Raw genomic sequence first — 17,223 nt, 5'->3', positions numbered from 1 at the left:
TGACGCTTTGGTTAACGGCAAACCCTTCCAAAGGCGACCCTCTCCTCGTTCTGCCCGCTGGCCTATTGGGATAGCAGCCTTCGGGCTTTACCTGCCCTTTATGATAAAGCTGGATGGCCACTGGACCGAGGAGGCTGGGAATAGACAATGTGAGCATAAGCTGGCCCGGACACACACCTGACTTGAACCCAAAAAAGCACTTTCACTTCCAGTATAGCCAACTAAAAAGGAAAACTATTAAAGAGAGAAGAACTAATCAGCAATTGCTTTAGTGATACAATGAGCCCACATCACATCGATTTCGCACGAGGAATCAACCTAATCTCTAGTCACGTAACGAAAGCCACGAACTTTAAATCAAATTTCAGTACCAGATCATGAAAACGTACGTAACGATGCATAGCTATATACAAACGGAACAGTAAAAATAGAGATTAGTGAATGAGGAAGTAGTACTGGAATGATCTGGACTCCAAGCGTGGCAAGTAATGGACTGAGCGAACTGATGAACTGCGATTGCCGCCATTTTATCTGCGACGCCGAGACAGGATCGTTAGGGTTTTTCCCTTGAAGCAGTGCTCTCTTTTTTTTCTGCTCGGACTTTGATGGGATCCAGAAGGGTTTTGCGAGAGTGTAGGAAGTTCCGTGCACATGCGTTGGCTAAAAGAAACGAAGGAGAGGAGGATTGTGAGGGTGCAGAAGGTGAATTACGCGAGATCTGAAGGTGGAACCAGATCGATATTCTAGGGGACCAACTAATTTCCCAGTGAAGAGAGAGAGAGAGAGAGAGAGAGAGAGAATGGAAAGAAGTGAGGCAAAAGCAAAGCAATTGATCAAATCTTACTACTCCGTATTTGAGTAAAAACGTCAGCATAGTTCTTGTATGATCGAAAAGTTTTTTCAATTGTAGTAGTAACATCTTTAACTTATCAAAATAAAATAAAAATAGTTGCAAATTTAAAAGTGACGCTACGCCCACCGAACCAAATGGTACGCCCGACGTGGTAACTCCCAAGCGGTGAGAGTTCACCAAATCGCAAGCCCAACGTAGTTTTGGTGTTGAAACGGTAAAAAATAAACCATTCTTTTTCTCTTGATTTTACTGGGGAAATTGATTTTAGCACTCCAAAAAATTGATGGAGGGATTTTAAAATGACGTTATTTTGTGTATCAAGACAGTTTAATTTTGGAGCCCCTCCATCAATTTTTAGAGTGTTAAAATCACAATCCATGACTCTCTTATGGCTTTTCAACGAATACCCTAGAGCTAAAAAGGAGTGCCAAAATCACAATTCATGGCTCTCTTCAATGAAAAATCTAAAGCTAAAAATTAATTATGACCTGATAGAATAAAATGATCAGAAAAATAAGATCTTTATATCAATTCAAACGGATTGGAAATTAAAATAATTAATTTCTTAGCCATATTTTTTAATATATAAACCATCTAACAAAATTAAGTGTTCTAATTTTTAATCCGTTTGAACCGGTGCAAATATCTTATTTTTCTGATTATTTTATCCAATCCGTTTAAACCGGTGCAAAGATCTTATTTTTCTGATTATTTTATTCTAAATGGTCATAGTTAATTTTTAGTTCTAGGTCTCTCGTTAAAAAGCCTTAAGAGAACCATAAAACCAAATGAAGAAAAATGTTCTACTCCCTTTTTTTCCGTTTCAATACCCAAAACAACATCCTACAGGCTGAAAGAGAAGGGTTCCAGCCTATGCAAAACCAAATGAAGAGAATGGTTTCTTTTTCCCGTTTCAATTTTGTTAGATGGTTTACTCCATATTAAAAAAATATGGTTAAAAAATTTAAGTATTCTAATTTTCAATCTGTTTGAACCGATGTAAAGATCTTTTTTATGATCATTTTATCCAAAAAAATCATAATTAATTTGTGGGTTAAAACGTCTAATTTGTATGTTACGTAAAACATTTTCTGGCAAGGTAATGTCATCTCAAACCCTACCCGACATCGATTTGATTTTTCTTATTTTACCCTAATTCCACTCCAAAATCTGTAAATTTGACGAAAACCTATCGCATAAGGGGTGGGGCGGATCAAATTGCCATTCCAAACCAGAGATGGTATAATAGCATGTCTATGGAGTACATGAAAGGGTCAATTTTACTAATCCACTCCAACTATGGCCAAGTATCACTTCACCACCTCCAACTAAAAAATCGACCAAACACACCCTTCTACTACTGGAAAACAAAATTTCAGTAACTCTGTTAAAGGAAAAGCTTAAACTACATATATGCCCTCAAAATTTCTTGCCATTATCCATAAATGGACTTAGTTGACCCACCTAATGAGCTGAGTTGACTCGATCCAATATTTGAAACAATTTCCAGCATCGACAGCCATGGCTACCTAAATCAGTCTACATTATGACGTATCGCTCTTCACCAGCCATCATTACATGCAACATTAGAGGGGAAGGGAAAGAAGGTGGCAAGGCTAGTCGAAGTGTACTAGATTTTGATGAAACAGGGAGATGGAGGGAGCTCCCGAAAGAGTGCAGATGATGGCTGGGGGTTGTGATTGTGTTGGTTCATGATGACGGTAGGCAAGATGTAGGTGAGACTCTCTGTCCTTAATCTAACCTTATTCAAAGGAAGAAGGTAATAGTTGGTGCATTTAGAAGCTCTCAAAAGTGTTGGATTTGATGTTTTTCCATGCTTTTTCTCATTCACGCTATATTGTTAATGCCACACTGTATTGGCAAACGCCAGGCTCAATACCCCATTGTATCAGCATTCGCCAACAGCAACATTTGGAATTTCCATTTCTGAAGAAACAATATGGTCATGGCCTTTGAATTCTCAACCAAATAATATTCTGCAGGAATGACCTCAATACATAAAAATTTAAAGAGAAATGAACCGAGACTTGCAAAGACATGACAACGTTTTGCAACCATATTTCCCAAAACAAATAAACTTATGGAAACAAGACATGATGTGAACCAATGGAGAGATTCTAAAATCTAATGTTATGAAAAAGTAACAAACATTAGCCTCTCCAGTATCTAGACTGACTATCACACGTAATGACGTAAAATATCCTGGTAATGTACATGGCATTGCAGATTCAGTTCCCAGGCCCAATGTCGACGTGGCTTTTCAACAGCAACAATGCTGATCCATGCTAATGTTGACTTCAATTTGCTCCACCCTGGTGCTCCTTATCGGTTACTTGGTACCTGTGACAAATTTCAAAGAATGAAGCATATGGGATGCATGTCAAAATTAAACAAAGCAGAGGACCAACTCTGGGAAGTTAAGTACAAGTACAGTGGAAGTAGCTCCATTCTTACTGAGTTTTGACTTTTTAAGTCCCACGAAAAAAAAAACAATAGGGGGGTGCAAAAAGATGCTTGGAACTCATAGCAAATAAGCAGACTATCATCTTTGGCAAATCAGTCTATGCAAGCTTTATGCATCTGGGCAAAATTTGAAACAAATTGATTGCTTATTTTCAGTATGCACACACAGAACATTTCAGAAAGTGAGAAAGCCTAAACAAAATAGGGAATTTGGCTCTCACCTTCATTGTGATAGCCAAGTTGACACTGCCAACAACGGAAGCAACACTACCAACCCGTAGTTGACCACGGTGTCAACATTTTCAAAATTCTCCATCTTGTCATGAAACCTAGCCATCATAAGTGTAAAAGGACAAGCACCCTGTTGATCCAGAGGTATCATCGATTCATCACCCATATCAATAAGAGAAACAATTGTTGATAAGACACGTTATCTCTTAAGAAGAACAAGACAGAAGTAACCTTTGTGTCCGAGTCATTCATTTGTTGCTGGACATTTGAACTCGCAAGTGTTCTTTGCTCCTGAAGGCTGGTTAGTTGATCTGGCGAAATTTTGATCTTAGCCCTGTTGGACTCTCTGCCTGAGAGGGCTCTATAAGCTGAATCAGTATGAATAGTTTCCATAACCGAACCAAAGAAGTTCGTGACAGGAACCTAATGAGGAAGGAAGATTAAATTAGTAAGGATTTCTCGAGTTAAGCAACTTATTTCAGGTAAAATGCTATTATATAGTGGAAGTATTTCAGGCAGAATGCTTAATCTTGGTTGGTTCATAAGATCCCCAAGATGACCACATAAAAGTACCAACATGATGTTATGGGACAGCTCATATGAACTATGGGTTTCAACCAATGTCTTCAAAACCAGATCGGTGAGTGAACCGGAAGAGGGTCACTAGTTCAAATGGACTTCATAATCACCTCAACAATAAATCAGAAAATTATAAGAAAATATAGAAATTACACAAAAAACTTGCCCAAAAGTTACTTCTTTAAGATGTCATATTTTCATTGAAAAAATTGCATCCTGATTAATATCCTCAGATGCTTCGGTTGTTTAGGTAAATCGTATAGGTAGGCATAAGTTGGTCAGATCCTAGAAGACGAGAATGACTCATCAATCTTCTTAAGAAGCAAACTTTGAGTTTACATTTGTACAACAGTAGGATTTGAGGCAGCAAGGAAGGTAGAGCAGTACGAATGAGTAGGTAAGCAAGCAGGTACACCAACTTATGCAATATATCTTCTAATCAGGTTTCTCATCTCCAAGCCTAAAATTCCTAACAAGCTACCCCCCTTCGTGTACTTCAGCCAAGTAAGTAATTGCAGTTGCCCTTGTTGAGTGAACGATATTAAGTTTAGGCTCGAGCATCAACACAAATTCGTTTATCCAAGATTGGCTAGAGTAAAACCATTCAAATAAATACTGAAGGGGATTTAGCTAGATTATTATTATGATTTTCGTATGTTCCTTCAAGAGATTCATTAATTGTATAAGTTGACGAAAAAGTCATCGCAACTGTTAAGTTACCAACTCTCCCAAAAGCTTAAGCTGTTAGGAAATGGGTCCAACAATGTATATCAAGCTATCTAACATCAATAACTAGCAAAAAGGTATAGACCAAGTTAACGACAATGTATTCCCTGTCATTTTTTGTTTAATACCAGCTTTTATGTTCATCGAGAGGCTCGAGAGACCTCAAAAACTTGACCTTGTAGTTTCCTTGATCTGGATTAACTCCCAAGCATTGAGATTCAAGCCAATCGTGCACCTCCCAACTCCAACCTAATGGCTCTATCTAATCTTCATGTATCGCCCCATGTTGACCACCGGCCCAGCTGTTGAAGCCTAACAACATGACCCAAAATACTCAAGTCCAATTTAGGTTGTGGCACCACTAGGAAAAAGACCCATATAAGGCCATGGTGACGCTAGTGTTGAACCTAACCGGGATGCAAGCCTTGAGGATATAAAGCCAGATTGTTGACCACCGGCCAGTTGTTGAAGCCTAACAACATGACCCAAAATACTTGAGTCCAATTTAGGCTGTGGCACCACTAGGAAAAAAGACCCATATAAGGCCATGGTAGCGCTAGTGTTGAACCACACCGGGATGCAAGCCTTGAGGATATAAAGCCGGAGTATGTAGCACCTCGTCCCACAACAAAAGTCTGCATGAGAGATCTTCGGAATATAATCAACCATGTAAGTTGTTAGTAATAACTTGGCTTTACATGTCAGCCTCCAACAAGTTACTGGGTCAATGGACTAGCTGGGGCATTACAGTGGTATATCACAACCCCCCACGTACATGACTATGGCCTCGAGGAAGTTTAGTTGCCCAGTTGATCCACCGAGTCCGAGGTCAAGCCCATGGAAAAGACCTAAATCAGGTTGTGGCGACTCTGGCCACAAGGGAAACGATCGGGTAAAATCGTGGTGACTCTAGCGCTCAACCTGGTTGGGATGAGATGATATAATATGGGGTGTTTAACACCCCATCCCACATCGGAAGTCTATCCAGGTGATCTTGAAATATAACCAACCATGTACGCTACTAAAAGTAACCGGGGCTTAAACATTTTAGGCCATGTTGATAGGCTCCAACAAGTTACTAGTACTAGTAGTCTACATGGGACATTACAATCAGTATCGATGTTCTTTATGGATTGCCATTTCATGCATTGCTACTGCAAGATATGGAGCACCTACCTAGAAATTGAACATCATTGTGTTACATCAATTTCTACTAGAAATGCATTTCAGTTTTTTAGATTACCGGTACACTAGAGTTGGATTCCATATACTATATTTCCAACCATAGTCATGTAATGGCTTCTTTCCCCAAGAGTGACCATGTCTTCACCATAGTATTTCTGGTTTTGTCATTAACATTGTGCACTTCGGATGCACAGTTTAACTTCCTTCCACACTTAACTATTTTTTATCCAACTACTCAACCAGATAAAAAAGAACAAAAGTGCACTTCGGTTGCACAGTGTAACTTCCTTCCACACTTCCTTCCACACGCAACAAATTTTTATCCAACTACTCAACCAAATAAAAAAGAACAAAAAAACATACATCTGGAACTTTGTACCTCCTCCAGTTGTCGCTGGTACAAATCAGTTCGGTAATATGCAGTTGACATCAGCAGATTTGGATTATATGAACTGAAAAGACTGCAAAATTACCAAAAAATTGACAGTCAAGAGACAAGTTTCAAATTCATGCAAACAAGTAACTCCCCACAATATCTGAAATAAAGATTCAAATTGACAATGCACAACTGCCCATGTTCCTACATGTGCAATTTATCTTTAAGAAAAGAGTCATTTTCATGGAGTGGCTAAGGAGATCAAAAAAATTCCCCACCGATTCAAGTAAAGGATGACTGAAAGATGTGAGGAAGTTCTGCTCTGTTTGGATAGTATATTGCCTACATGTTCAGTAGCTGTTTATATTACCCACTCCGAGAGAAAAAGAATAATGGCACAATAAACCACTTCCGAAGTACTAACCTTCATCTCACAAATGAGAATGCATCAAACCAATCCAATGTAACTAAACCTAACCTAATGGACAACTGGTGATGAATACAATCTTGTAAAATTGAGACAGGGTTGAGCTCCAGTCTGGAGTTTGGGCAGGACGTCACTCATCAGTCAAGTGTCACTATTACTTGGCTTGATCCTTGTTTGAACACCTACTCAAAGCAAACCAGAGGAGTTGCAGTTCTTGATAACACATATGCTGCTGTCTTAAAGCGTTCTAACTACACCTATTGGTCAGAGTCTCAGAAAACAATAATAAGGAAATAAATGCTAGATTACTAAAGGTAATATGAAAGATAACAAAAACAAGCTGGAGGCAGTTACAGTAAAAGTGAATCATTTTGAGATATTATTAACTTGCATACCTGCTCAATGACGCATTATCATATATATTTAGCCTCTCAAAGAAAGCAAGGGTATAATAAGTGAAACGATCCACAACAGAGACACCAACCTGTATCAAAGAAACCACTTCGATTGGCAATAGTACCAAAGTTAAAAGATGAAACATAGAAAATGGCTGTAATAGATATATTACAGCATCTCCATGCACAAAGCATCCCACCACATACTGGTTACATAATGGAATGGTTATCAAGCCTATACTTACATCAGAGTCCAAGTGATGTGAGTAAGAGTTTTCCCCTTTCATGCTACTTCCAATAGCCAAAACACCAGGAGAATGAAGCTGCAAGGAAAGAAATGATATGCCATTCCACATCAACACTAATTTTCAAAGGGAGCACATGCAACACCTAAACAGCCCAAGGCACAAATTCCACAGCAATTACCTAAGTCCTAAACACAGTAAATGCATTATACATTATTTCCCAAACATACATTAGCTTATCCAACTGGTAGGACATGAAACATGCATCTACCAGTTCAAATGTGGACCAAGTATCATGGGATTCATCCACCAATTATCATGGGATTCATCCACAATGGGAATGAATTTTAGTTACTTTGGTTGGTAGAATTTCATCCCCCGTCACTGATTAACACACTTAATAGAGGGTGGGTGGGTGTGGAAGGGAAGATGAAGAAGAAAAAATGACCAGTTACTTTTAAATCAACTTCACTTTTCCGTTCCACATATAGAAGCACTTGCAAATGTGAAATGTAAGAATGCAGTATGATTTTCAGTGAAAATATGCAGACAAACAACCTTTGCTCAAGTCAGGACAACCAACTAATAATCAGTAAATGTTGTGCACATGCAAGTCAGCATAGTGGATCAATTCATCAACCTCTTCTTAGCCAACTAATAAGTCCAACAAGAATTAAGTTAGGCTTTGAAAAAACAACACAAATGATAGTCCCCATCCAAGCGATCCAAGTCAAACAACATCCTGAATAGAACTCGAAACTGAACCTCACCAAATGAGATATCTGTTTGGTTAGGTTACCTAATGTATGTTAAGAAACTCTTAGGAAATGGGCCTAATAATGTATATCAAGCTATCTAACATTTTCCTTCACACACAACCCCGTCTTGCACTTGGAGAGGCAAACATCAATACATCCTCCGAAAGAATGCAAAGGGGAGAAGCATAATGCAAACGGAGAACAAATGCAAACAGAGAGACTCCAACCCAAGACTTCATCCAACCTGAGCTCTGATACCAGGTTAAGTTGCCAATTATCCCAACAACTTAAGCTGTTAAGAAATAAGCCTAACAATGTATGTGAAGCTATCTAACAATGTAGATTGTAGAATAGGAGTATATCTACCTCTTGTTCAATTTGTCTGTACGGAGGAGAGAGAGCAATTCTAGGCTCCATTTGAGGACCTATAAAAATTGAACCTAGTAGCAATAACATGTGTCACGCTGCGACTCACGCATGGTTAAGATGAATGCCTCAATAGCTCGGTTTTTCCGTTTGACCGGCCTCAATAATTGGTTATTGGCTGCAAGTGACATTTCACAACCACCAAGGGTTGTACCAGAGAAACCACTTAAGCAGAGAACAAGCACACCAGTCTAAGATAAATAGAGTCCACAAGTATCAAAAATATCTGGTACATTCACCCAACCATCCATCAAAGGAGGCCTGAAACCATTGGAAGAAGACCAAGGCTGTGCCCAGCTTCTCATTGGTTTCTTATACGGATTAATCATAAGAAGTGTCTCTCTTTGAGAAACCAGGGGCAAGTTGGTTTCCATTTGTGCTAGATATCATGATACCGGATCTGCAGATCACCCTGGTCGCTAACTTATATTTCCTAACAGGAACCAACTAAACTTATCCCATCCTAAAATTTTGGTCCTTTATGGGAATCCAATATTTTAATGGTTCTCTTCAAATCAATTCCCAAAACTACCCTTTGTCTATGTTGTGGTAAATTTGAAATTCCATGCATTTTTTCCCTCTTTTTTTGAATCTTGAATATAATTAAGGGTGGGCAACAGATGAAATGTTCCAATTTTTCCTTCTAGACTTGCCAAAATGGACAAGTGATATGGGACATCTAAACAAGGAAAGATAAACCAAAATGTTGGGATAGAGGGAGTAATTTCCAGTTAGAAGAGTTAAATCAATATTAACCAATTTATCCTCAGAATTACAGGCAAAAATATGAACCCAAAGTACTTGACTAGGAGTCAGTAAAATATTCCATAGAATAGATGCCCAAAAGGGAGCCACAAACCTGAGAAAACAGAGTAGAAGCTTGGCAAGTGTCTACCATTATCAACAGCTCCTTGAATCTGAAATTTGTCCATAGTCAAGAGCATATGAGATCATCATTTTATATAAACCATTAACAACAAAAATTGAGCATCCAACTCATACTTATGCATAATCACCAAGAAAGCGTAGCATATAATTGCACATGTTTTTCAATACTCAATGTCAGCACATGATGTGTATATAGCCTATGTATACAACGCATGAATAGCAGAATTTCTAGAATCAGAATTAAGGATAGCTAGTATATCTGCTTCTGAGACAAACTCCGAGTTTTAGCATCACTATCATTTCATAAAAGTGAACTAGTACGAAATGGCAGAGCAGACAGATGTAGGTAATCATTCTCACCTGCGCTTTTCTTTCATTTGTTTAACTGCATCAGCTAAATCGTGACTCTGAAGCTCCTCTGAGTCCTGAAATTTGAGAAATTCATCTCCCCCATGTCCCGTCATATACAGGAGTATGTGGCTTCCTTCGTCGCTCAGAAGCCGTTTCGACCTTGGAACAGCACTTTCATGACGCCCCGTTAACACTCGAAAAAAGTTTTCAACTGTCACTTCGTAACCTCGATAATCTACCTGAGATAATGGAGCGGAGGGAAAAATCAGAATACTATGTCAAACATATTAATAGAGAAAAAGCTTCTACAATCATGATAGAAAATACGAAACACGAAAAATGACATGCTGGTTGCTTCCTATGCATTAAAGAGTAAATGAAAGTGCATTCCTTTCATCACTTGGCATATTAGTTTTCCATTTATAGAAAGGAGCAACACACATGTCGGTTGAGCAACTAGAATAATGCCGTGCAAAAACACCAAGCGAACAGGATAACTGTGTGATGCAGGACGATTAATAAACAAGCAGCGGAAGATAAAACCCTAGTCATCCCTGTGCCTAAGGAAGTAATCATATCCTTGTATCAAAACAATAATCAAACTCATATATTTCATCACCTGGCTTCAACATCATATGTAGAGTCCTTAAATGGGCTCTTCCAAGATGACAAAAGGATAAGGATAAGAAATCTAACCTAGATGCAAAATAGGATAAAAGGGTAAGGATAATAAATCAAACCTATACTCAAAATAGGATAAATAACAACTTAAACTACTAATGAAAATCCTACGATCTAAATAGATAGCTATAACAGAATCAATATCCTCTAGGATCATATACAAACAACTTGTGGGAACTATGGACTTGTGCATTAACCAGATGAGATTTTGATAGTCCCCTCAACAAAGATAGCAGAGACCAGCTTATCCAACCGAAATTCTGATTCCTTATTGAACACAGTCCACAGCACATAAAAGAGAGGACTGTAGAAATGGGAATTTCAGCATATTGTATATATCGATACCCCTTTTAGTTGCTCAAATTTAGCGGCATTTAGGACTTAGGAGGGAAAAGCTTCCCTATGGCCGTGATAATGCCAACCAAAACATCCATACGTCCAATTCTGTTACTTGTGCCCTCATTTACAAGCCCGGTCCAACGTGATCTACACACACACACACACAGAGTCCAAAAAGAGAACACAACAAAAAAATTCCACTGGCCAATCAATTAATTCAAAAAAAACAAAAACCAATAAATTTAACAAACTTTGGCTGACAATTGGTGCCCAAAACATGAGTTTTGCATCAAAACCATCCAATTAGTAATCATTATTTAGTGTCCCATTATTTCAACTGTAAACCAGTAGGAAAAATTTATGTTTCTTGATGATGTGTGAACCATGTCTGGATGTTTAATGATGAAGTGCCGAGTCCAGAATAACATTCAAACGTCCAAATAGAGAAATAAAGTTCACCTCAACATTATCTCCATACAAATTAAGTCTGTGGTTCTCATTGTTGAAGACTTGGGCAGGGAATTTGTTTCGGGCATTGCAGGCCATATCATCAGCCAACATAAGTATTATCCTTTCATCGGGTATCCCTAACCTTTTTACTGTCCTGAGTAAAATACAACCACCAAAACAAACAATATTATTTTAATTCGAAAAATTAACCACGGTGGCCTAAGTCCAAAACAAAGGGAACTTCAAAGATCATTATGCTCTCATGCTCACCTGTATAAGGATAAAGTATTAGCCATATGCCGATAATTAAACCTGGACAAGAAAAAAACATACCCGAATATTAGTTTTATTTCAGGCTGATAGAATAGAACATACAACCTTGAAAATAATCACAAGAATCCTACATCTAGTTCAATGGTCGAAGATTGACAGCGCCGAAGATAAATCTAGTAAAAAGATTAGAACATTTCTCAAAAGCCAAAAACAAGTTAATAAAATGGTTTGTATCGTGAATAAATGACAACTTAGGGGTTGTAAGCATTTTTTCCTTTTCCGTTCCTTAATATAGTACTTGACTCGTACATAGAGAAAAGTGGATTGGCTAGGTACTAACCAAGCTATGTAGCTCTCCTAACAGGGTATATGGCTTAAGAAACCTCACTCTCCATATGAAGGTTTCCTTGGCCAATGTTATATGCACTCAGACTATGTTCCACTTAACTTTTTGTAAAAGTTATGGTTTTGTCCTTATTTGAATTTTTTTTTCGCATTTGTTAGTTTTGCCCCAAACTTTTGTGACTTGTTGATTCATCTCGATGAGACGAATCGGAAAAGTAAAAAAAATTTACTTTTACCCAAATATTTTTGGAAATAACCACTTTTAAGTTCAAAAAAGTCAACTTTTTTGCAGCTTATTTGTACAGATGGTCCCCAAGGTATTTCCGAAATATCAATTTGGTCCCCAATATACAAATTGCATCTATTGCATCCCCAATGTTAACAATGCGCGTTTAAAAGGTCCCCAGACCACACTCTGTTACCATTTACCGTCTAAAACGAGGGCATTATAGTCAAATCACTCAATTCCCCACTTTCCCCTTCATTTCCCCCACACTGTCCCTTCTTCGACTCTCCGCCCCCACACCGACCCTCACCGACCAAAACAAACATGCCGCCTCCACCGACAGGTTCTTCAAGGTCACCAACCACGGCAGCCCCCTCCACCCCATCCGACGCACCCTCACCGCCGTTAAGTCCTTTGACGAGCAGCCCGCAAAGGTTAAAACAGTCAACTACGACGCGAGATGGGCGATGGCGTATCAGGAAAAAATAATATATGAATATGGGGTTGCTGGACCGCATTTCCACTCTTCTTCTACCTAACCACTTGTAATGCAAATCCAAAACATTAACGACTCCATAAATTGAGAAAAGAACATGAACTCAACAAAATCCCAAGTCCAATTTACCCCCTGGAATTCCTCATATTTTGTTTTCCACTTCCCAACAGAAAATCAGAGGAACCCGCCTATGACACCCACTCTGTATTTGGACTCCAAGAAAAAAAGCAGAAAGGATAATTTGTTGAAGAACGAAAAAAAATGTAGTGCAGAATGATACCGATCGAGGAAGACAAAGACGGGAAAGGTTCAGGTGTAATTGAATGCATAAGATCTCACCACCATCGATGGCTACATTTATTGGTTGGGCCTTGGTATTCATCATTCCGGTGTACAAGGTGAGAAAAATTTATTGGTTATCTTGGTTGGATCTGGTGTTTTTTTGTTCTGGAATTCTTTATGCTTTGTTGGGTTGCTGAGAAATTGTAGGAAATCGAAACGGATCCATGGGTGGTGATGGTGCAGGTGCAGAATGAGGTGGGGGTGGGAGGGTTGCAGGTGAAGTTTGGGGAGGAGTGGGTGGATGTGGAGCTGGTGGAGGGTGCAGTTGGGGACAACAGTGGAGGTGGAGAGAAGGGGAGAAAGAGAGAGTGAGGAATGGAGGGAGTTTGACGATAATGCCCTTGTTTTAGATGGCAAATGGTAACAGAGTGGGGTCTGGGGACCTTTTAAACGTGCATTGATAACATTGGGGATGCAATAGACGCGATTTATATATTGGGGATCAAATTGACATTTCAGAAATACTTTGGGGACCATCCATACAAATAAGCCCTTTTTTTTGCTAAAAAGTGGTTATTTCCTAAAATATTTGGGTAAAAGTAAAAATAAAAAATAAATTACTTTTCTGATTCGTCTTGACAAGACGAATTGGAAAACCAAAAAAGTGAGGCACAAAACTAACAATTCATATAAGGACAAAACAAAAGGTGGAAAAAGTTGTTAGTGGAATGGGGAGGTACAAGTATTGGGTGCGGGTATGCATCTAAGTTTCGGTTCATCAACTTTCCATCTCAAGGACTCAGGGATACGGAAAAATATTACTATTTCGTAGAAAATTCTTTTATTTTCTCACATAACTAGTGTTTCACAAAACTCCTCAGGGAAATTCTTCCATAAGATAGGAGTTCCACGCATAATTCTTAGCAAATTTGAATTACGAAATACAACTTCTAGGTATATGTACAACTAAATGCTGAGGCAAGGATCCAAGAGCCTTATTCAAGTGTTAAATGTCCGACACTGGTGCTTTATCCATTTGGGGATAATCCATGTAATACACAGGCCTTGGCTATCACCTCCTCCAAGACCTCCACCTTTATCACCTCCGGTAGTCTTTTGCAAATTATCGTGACTGCCATCTTTCAAGAGGGCGCTCAATCTGCCCATGTCACCTAGCACTGTCAACACTAGTCCTTCTCTAAGGTGTTCTTATATTTTAGTAGTGGATGGCATTCTTGTAAATTTTGGTTTGCTGGACAGAGGAAGCAGTAGTAATCCATAAGTAATAATTTGTCCCAATTGACATTCATTCAGTTTTCAAGATAGAACTTAGCAGGATTAGATGAGCAGAATAAGCCGAAACCATAAAGTTTCTAATGAGATCCATAAGCCAATTAGGTATGGAGACCTTTGAAGTTGAAATGTTTGCTATTTAATGCTTTCAGTCGAATACATGACATGCCTCATAAACTTCCTGAAGCTTTTACAGTTACTCCAAATATCGAGTCAGTCTCTTCTTCTTATTGTTTCTTCCCTTTGCTTTTAAAACTTTAACCGCCCTAACAAGATGTATTTCATGCCCTTGCACCGCTTTAATTACGTGTTCTACAAACCCGGTCTTGACCATAACAATCATTCAACATAACAGTGCATCACAAAAGAGCAAAAACCAGCTTTGCAACAGTTCACAGCACCTGAAAGCAACCTTTCACATTGGATTTTATCTTTATTTTCACAATCTAAAACCCTACTTAAGCATGCCCTTCTCTAATCTATAACCATTGTTCACGAGAATCACGACACTTATTTTGGAAAGAGGCAAATTTTATAAAGGTACCAAGCCCAAAAGACCAAGGAGATAGCCTTGGGACAGAAATTACAAGACTTTTGCCAAAACTATGGCCACCAGAAAACCTAACTGCTCACAACAAAAAGAAAAGCAACAAAACACCAAACCCTACTGAGTGTCTACTCTGAATTGGATCCCCCAGGCCTGACAAACAGCAGCATCAAAATCAGAATGTATGGACAGCTTCATAGATACCAAGCAGGCTCTGATCTCTTCCTCAATTCTCTTAACTAGGGTGTAGGAATCTACTCCAACTTGTCTGAATATTCAAGAATTTCTCTCCCGCCAAAGGAAGTACACTGAGGCTGCTAAACAGCACTGGTAAATAATAGTTGAAACTGACTTGGAACAATGTTGGGATCCCCACTGGACTTCAGCCAACAGACACATGCTATCCCCATGCCTACAACACTTGGACCTGATACTAGTCCAAACCAAGGTAGCATATTGACATTCAAAAAACAAGTGGCTATGAGATTCCTGACCTCCATAACAGAGGACACAGTCCTTAGCATTAGTTACCCCCCACTCCATCAATCTATCTTTAGTGGATAGCCTACCCAGAAGGGCCACCCACAAAATGAAAGACCAGCGGGGAACATACTTTTTATGCCATACCATATGAGCCCTATCCACAGTAGGGGCTCTATTTCAAAGGGCCATCCAGGCAGATTTTGCTGAATAACAACCATTTGGAGTCAAAGTCCAAACAACCTCATCCTCTTTGGAAATATCAGGTAAGAGCCCACCTTCAGTTTTTGTAATAATCTCACGGATTGCTACATTTCTAAGCCTTGGCCATCTCCATCCTCCCTGGTAAATAATAGATCGAATCACAACACTTGCCAAACTAGAAGCAACTATCTGGAAAATTCTACCAACACATTCACCATTTCAGCAGATCATAAAGTTGAAAACCCAACTCAATATACAAAATTTCACCCAATGACACCTACAGTATATCTTCCACCTTTTACAAACCCTAGAATAAAATCTGACATCCAACCTTTGGGACATAAACACTAAGCATCAAAAGTCCAAATTGACTCCCCCACGATTAGTCGAGAGGTGCACGGGAGCTAGCCCAGACACCTGACTTATCCAAAAAAAAAGGACCAAATTTACAACCCAGCGATTGGTTGAGAGGTGCGTGTTAGCCGGCCCGGACACCCGAGTTATCAAAAAAACGTCCAAATTGACAATCTTTTAGTTATATAAATTGAGATTGAACCCCAGGTTCATATCACATATTTAGCGAAACCAAAAAGTCAAATTTCCATCTCAACTACGAAGATTTTTGTACTCTTTCCTTCGTTCTCCCATCAACAAAACGAAAGGCTCCCACTAGTGGACTGTGGGTTTATCTCAAGATTAGTCGAGGTGCACGTAAATCAATTTAGAATCTGTAAAACCGAAGGCTCCTCGAAAACCCACTTCGTAAATTTAGATTCTCCAAAACCAGTTCTCATTTCACATCACATCCGGATTAATTTCTTCTCGATTTTCTTGAACGAAACCGAGTGAAAAAAATTGAAAAACAAGGATATGGAATCTTACCAGAATCGAGAAGTGCAAACCAAGACGGCCCAATTGTTGGTGTGCATTGTGGTTTCCGAGGAAGAAGAAGAGGAACTTGAGGCAATCGCACAGCAGAGACATGTCGAGCACAGGATCGAGAGTAAGAAGGCGGTGGATTTGAAGAAGATGTTCGTCTCCATCTTCGACTGGATCGAGATGATCAAAACTTGCTTCTGCTCTAGATTTAGAAGTGATTTTGCACGACGTCGTAGCAGCAATTTTGCTTCTCGTCTCTTGTTTGGTTAGAGCATTTCCGGCTTATTTCTACGGAATCCGATGGTCTGCAAAGTATTTTTAAAATGTCATTCCCATTATACAAAATGCGTCTATCGACTCTCCAATGTTAACAATCTGCGTTTACAAGGTCTTTGGGCCAAACTCTGTTATATGTTGCTTTAAAAAATGAGGGCATTATAGTCAAACAACCATAATTCCCCACTTTCCCCTTAATTCATTTCCCCACCATCCCCGTCATCAACCTGGAAGCCTCTAAACCCACCCTCACCGACCAAAGCAAACGCGCCGCCTCCACCATCGGATTCTTCCAGGTCACCAACCATGGCACCATCTGACGCACACTCGCCGCCGTCATGTTCTTCAACAAGTGTTGTTCAAAAAAAATGTTCTTCAACAAACAAACCCAAAACATTAATGGATCTAGAAATTGAGAAAAGAACAGGAACTCAACAAATCCCATGCCCAATTCATCCCCGCAATTCCTCTGATTTTTTTCTTCCACTCCCCAACGAAAAATCAGAGGAATCGGCCTATTACACCCAC

General features: G+C 39.2%; 2 protein-coding genes across 3 annotated transcripts in view; both read right to left on the bottom strand.

Moving 5' to 3' along the window:
• The window catches only part of LOC131329990 (actin-related protein 2/3 complex subunit 1A-like), a 50,288-nt gene extending 49,451 nt beyond the window's left edge, over positions 1-837 (bottom strand). For both annotated transcript variants that reach the window (XM_058363431.1, XM_058363430.1), the window contains exon 1: positions 457-837. In XM_058363431.1, the coding sequence (XP_058219414.1) occupies positions 457-526 (70 nt within the window). In that variant the 5' untranslated portion in view covers positions 527-837. The remainder of the gene's footprint in view (positions 1-456) is intronic.
• A 1,931-nt stretch (positions 838-2,768) lies between these two features.
• LOC131329987 (uncharacterized) lies at positions 2,769-16,802 on the bottom strand. The gene is made up of 11 exons (XM_058363429.1): positions 16,423-16,802; positions 11,665-11,706; positions 11,404-11,548; positions 9,934-10,163; positions 9,545-9,602; positions 7,502-7,579; positions 7,257-7,345; positions 6,438-6,519; positions 3,800-3,991; positions 3,559-3,698; positions 2,769-3,214 (listed from the first exon to the last, which is right to left on the bottom strand). The coding sequence occupies exons 1-10, from the start codon at positions 16,581-16,583 to the stop codon at positions 3,561-3,563; spliced, it is 1,215 nt and encodes a 404-aa protein (XP_058219412.1). The 5' UTR covers positions 16,584-16,802; the 3' UTR covers positions 2,769-3,214; positions 3,559-3,560.
• Positions 16,803-17,223: the final 421 nt, after the last annotated feature.

Source organism: Rhododendron vialii, chromosome 6a, assembly GCF_030253575.1.
Source record: "Rhododendron vialii isolate Sample 1 chromosome 6a, ASM3025357v1".
Taxonomy (NCBI): Eukaryota; Viridiplantae; Streptophyta; class Magnoliopsida; order Ericales; family Ericaceae; genus Rhododendron; species Rhododendron vialii.
Note: the sequence above shows the minus strand (reverse complement) of the source record. Positions and strands in the feature narration are given on the sequence as shown.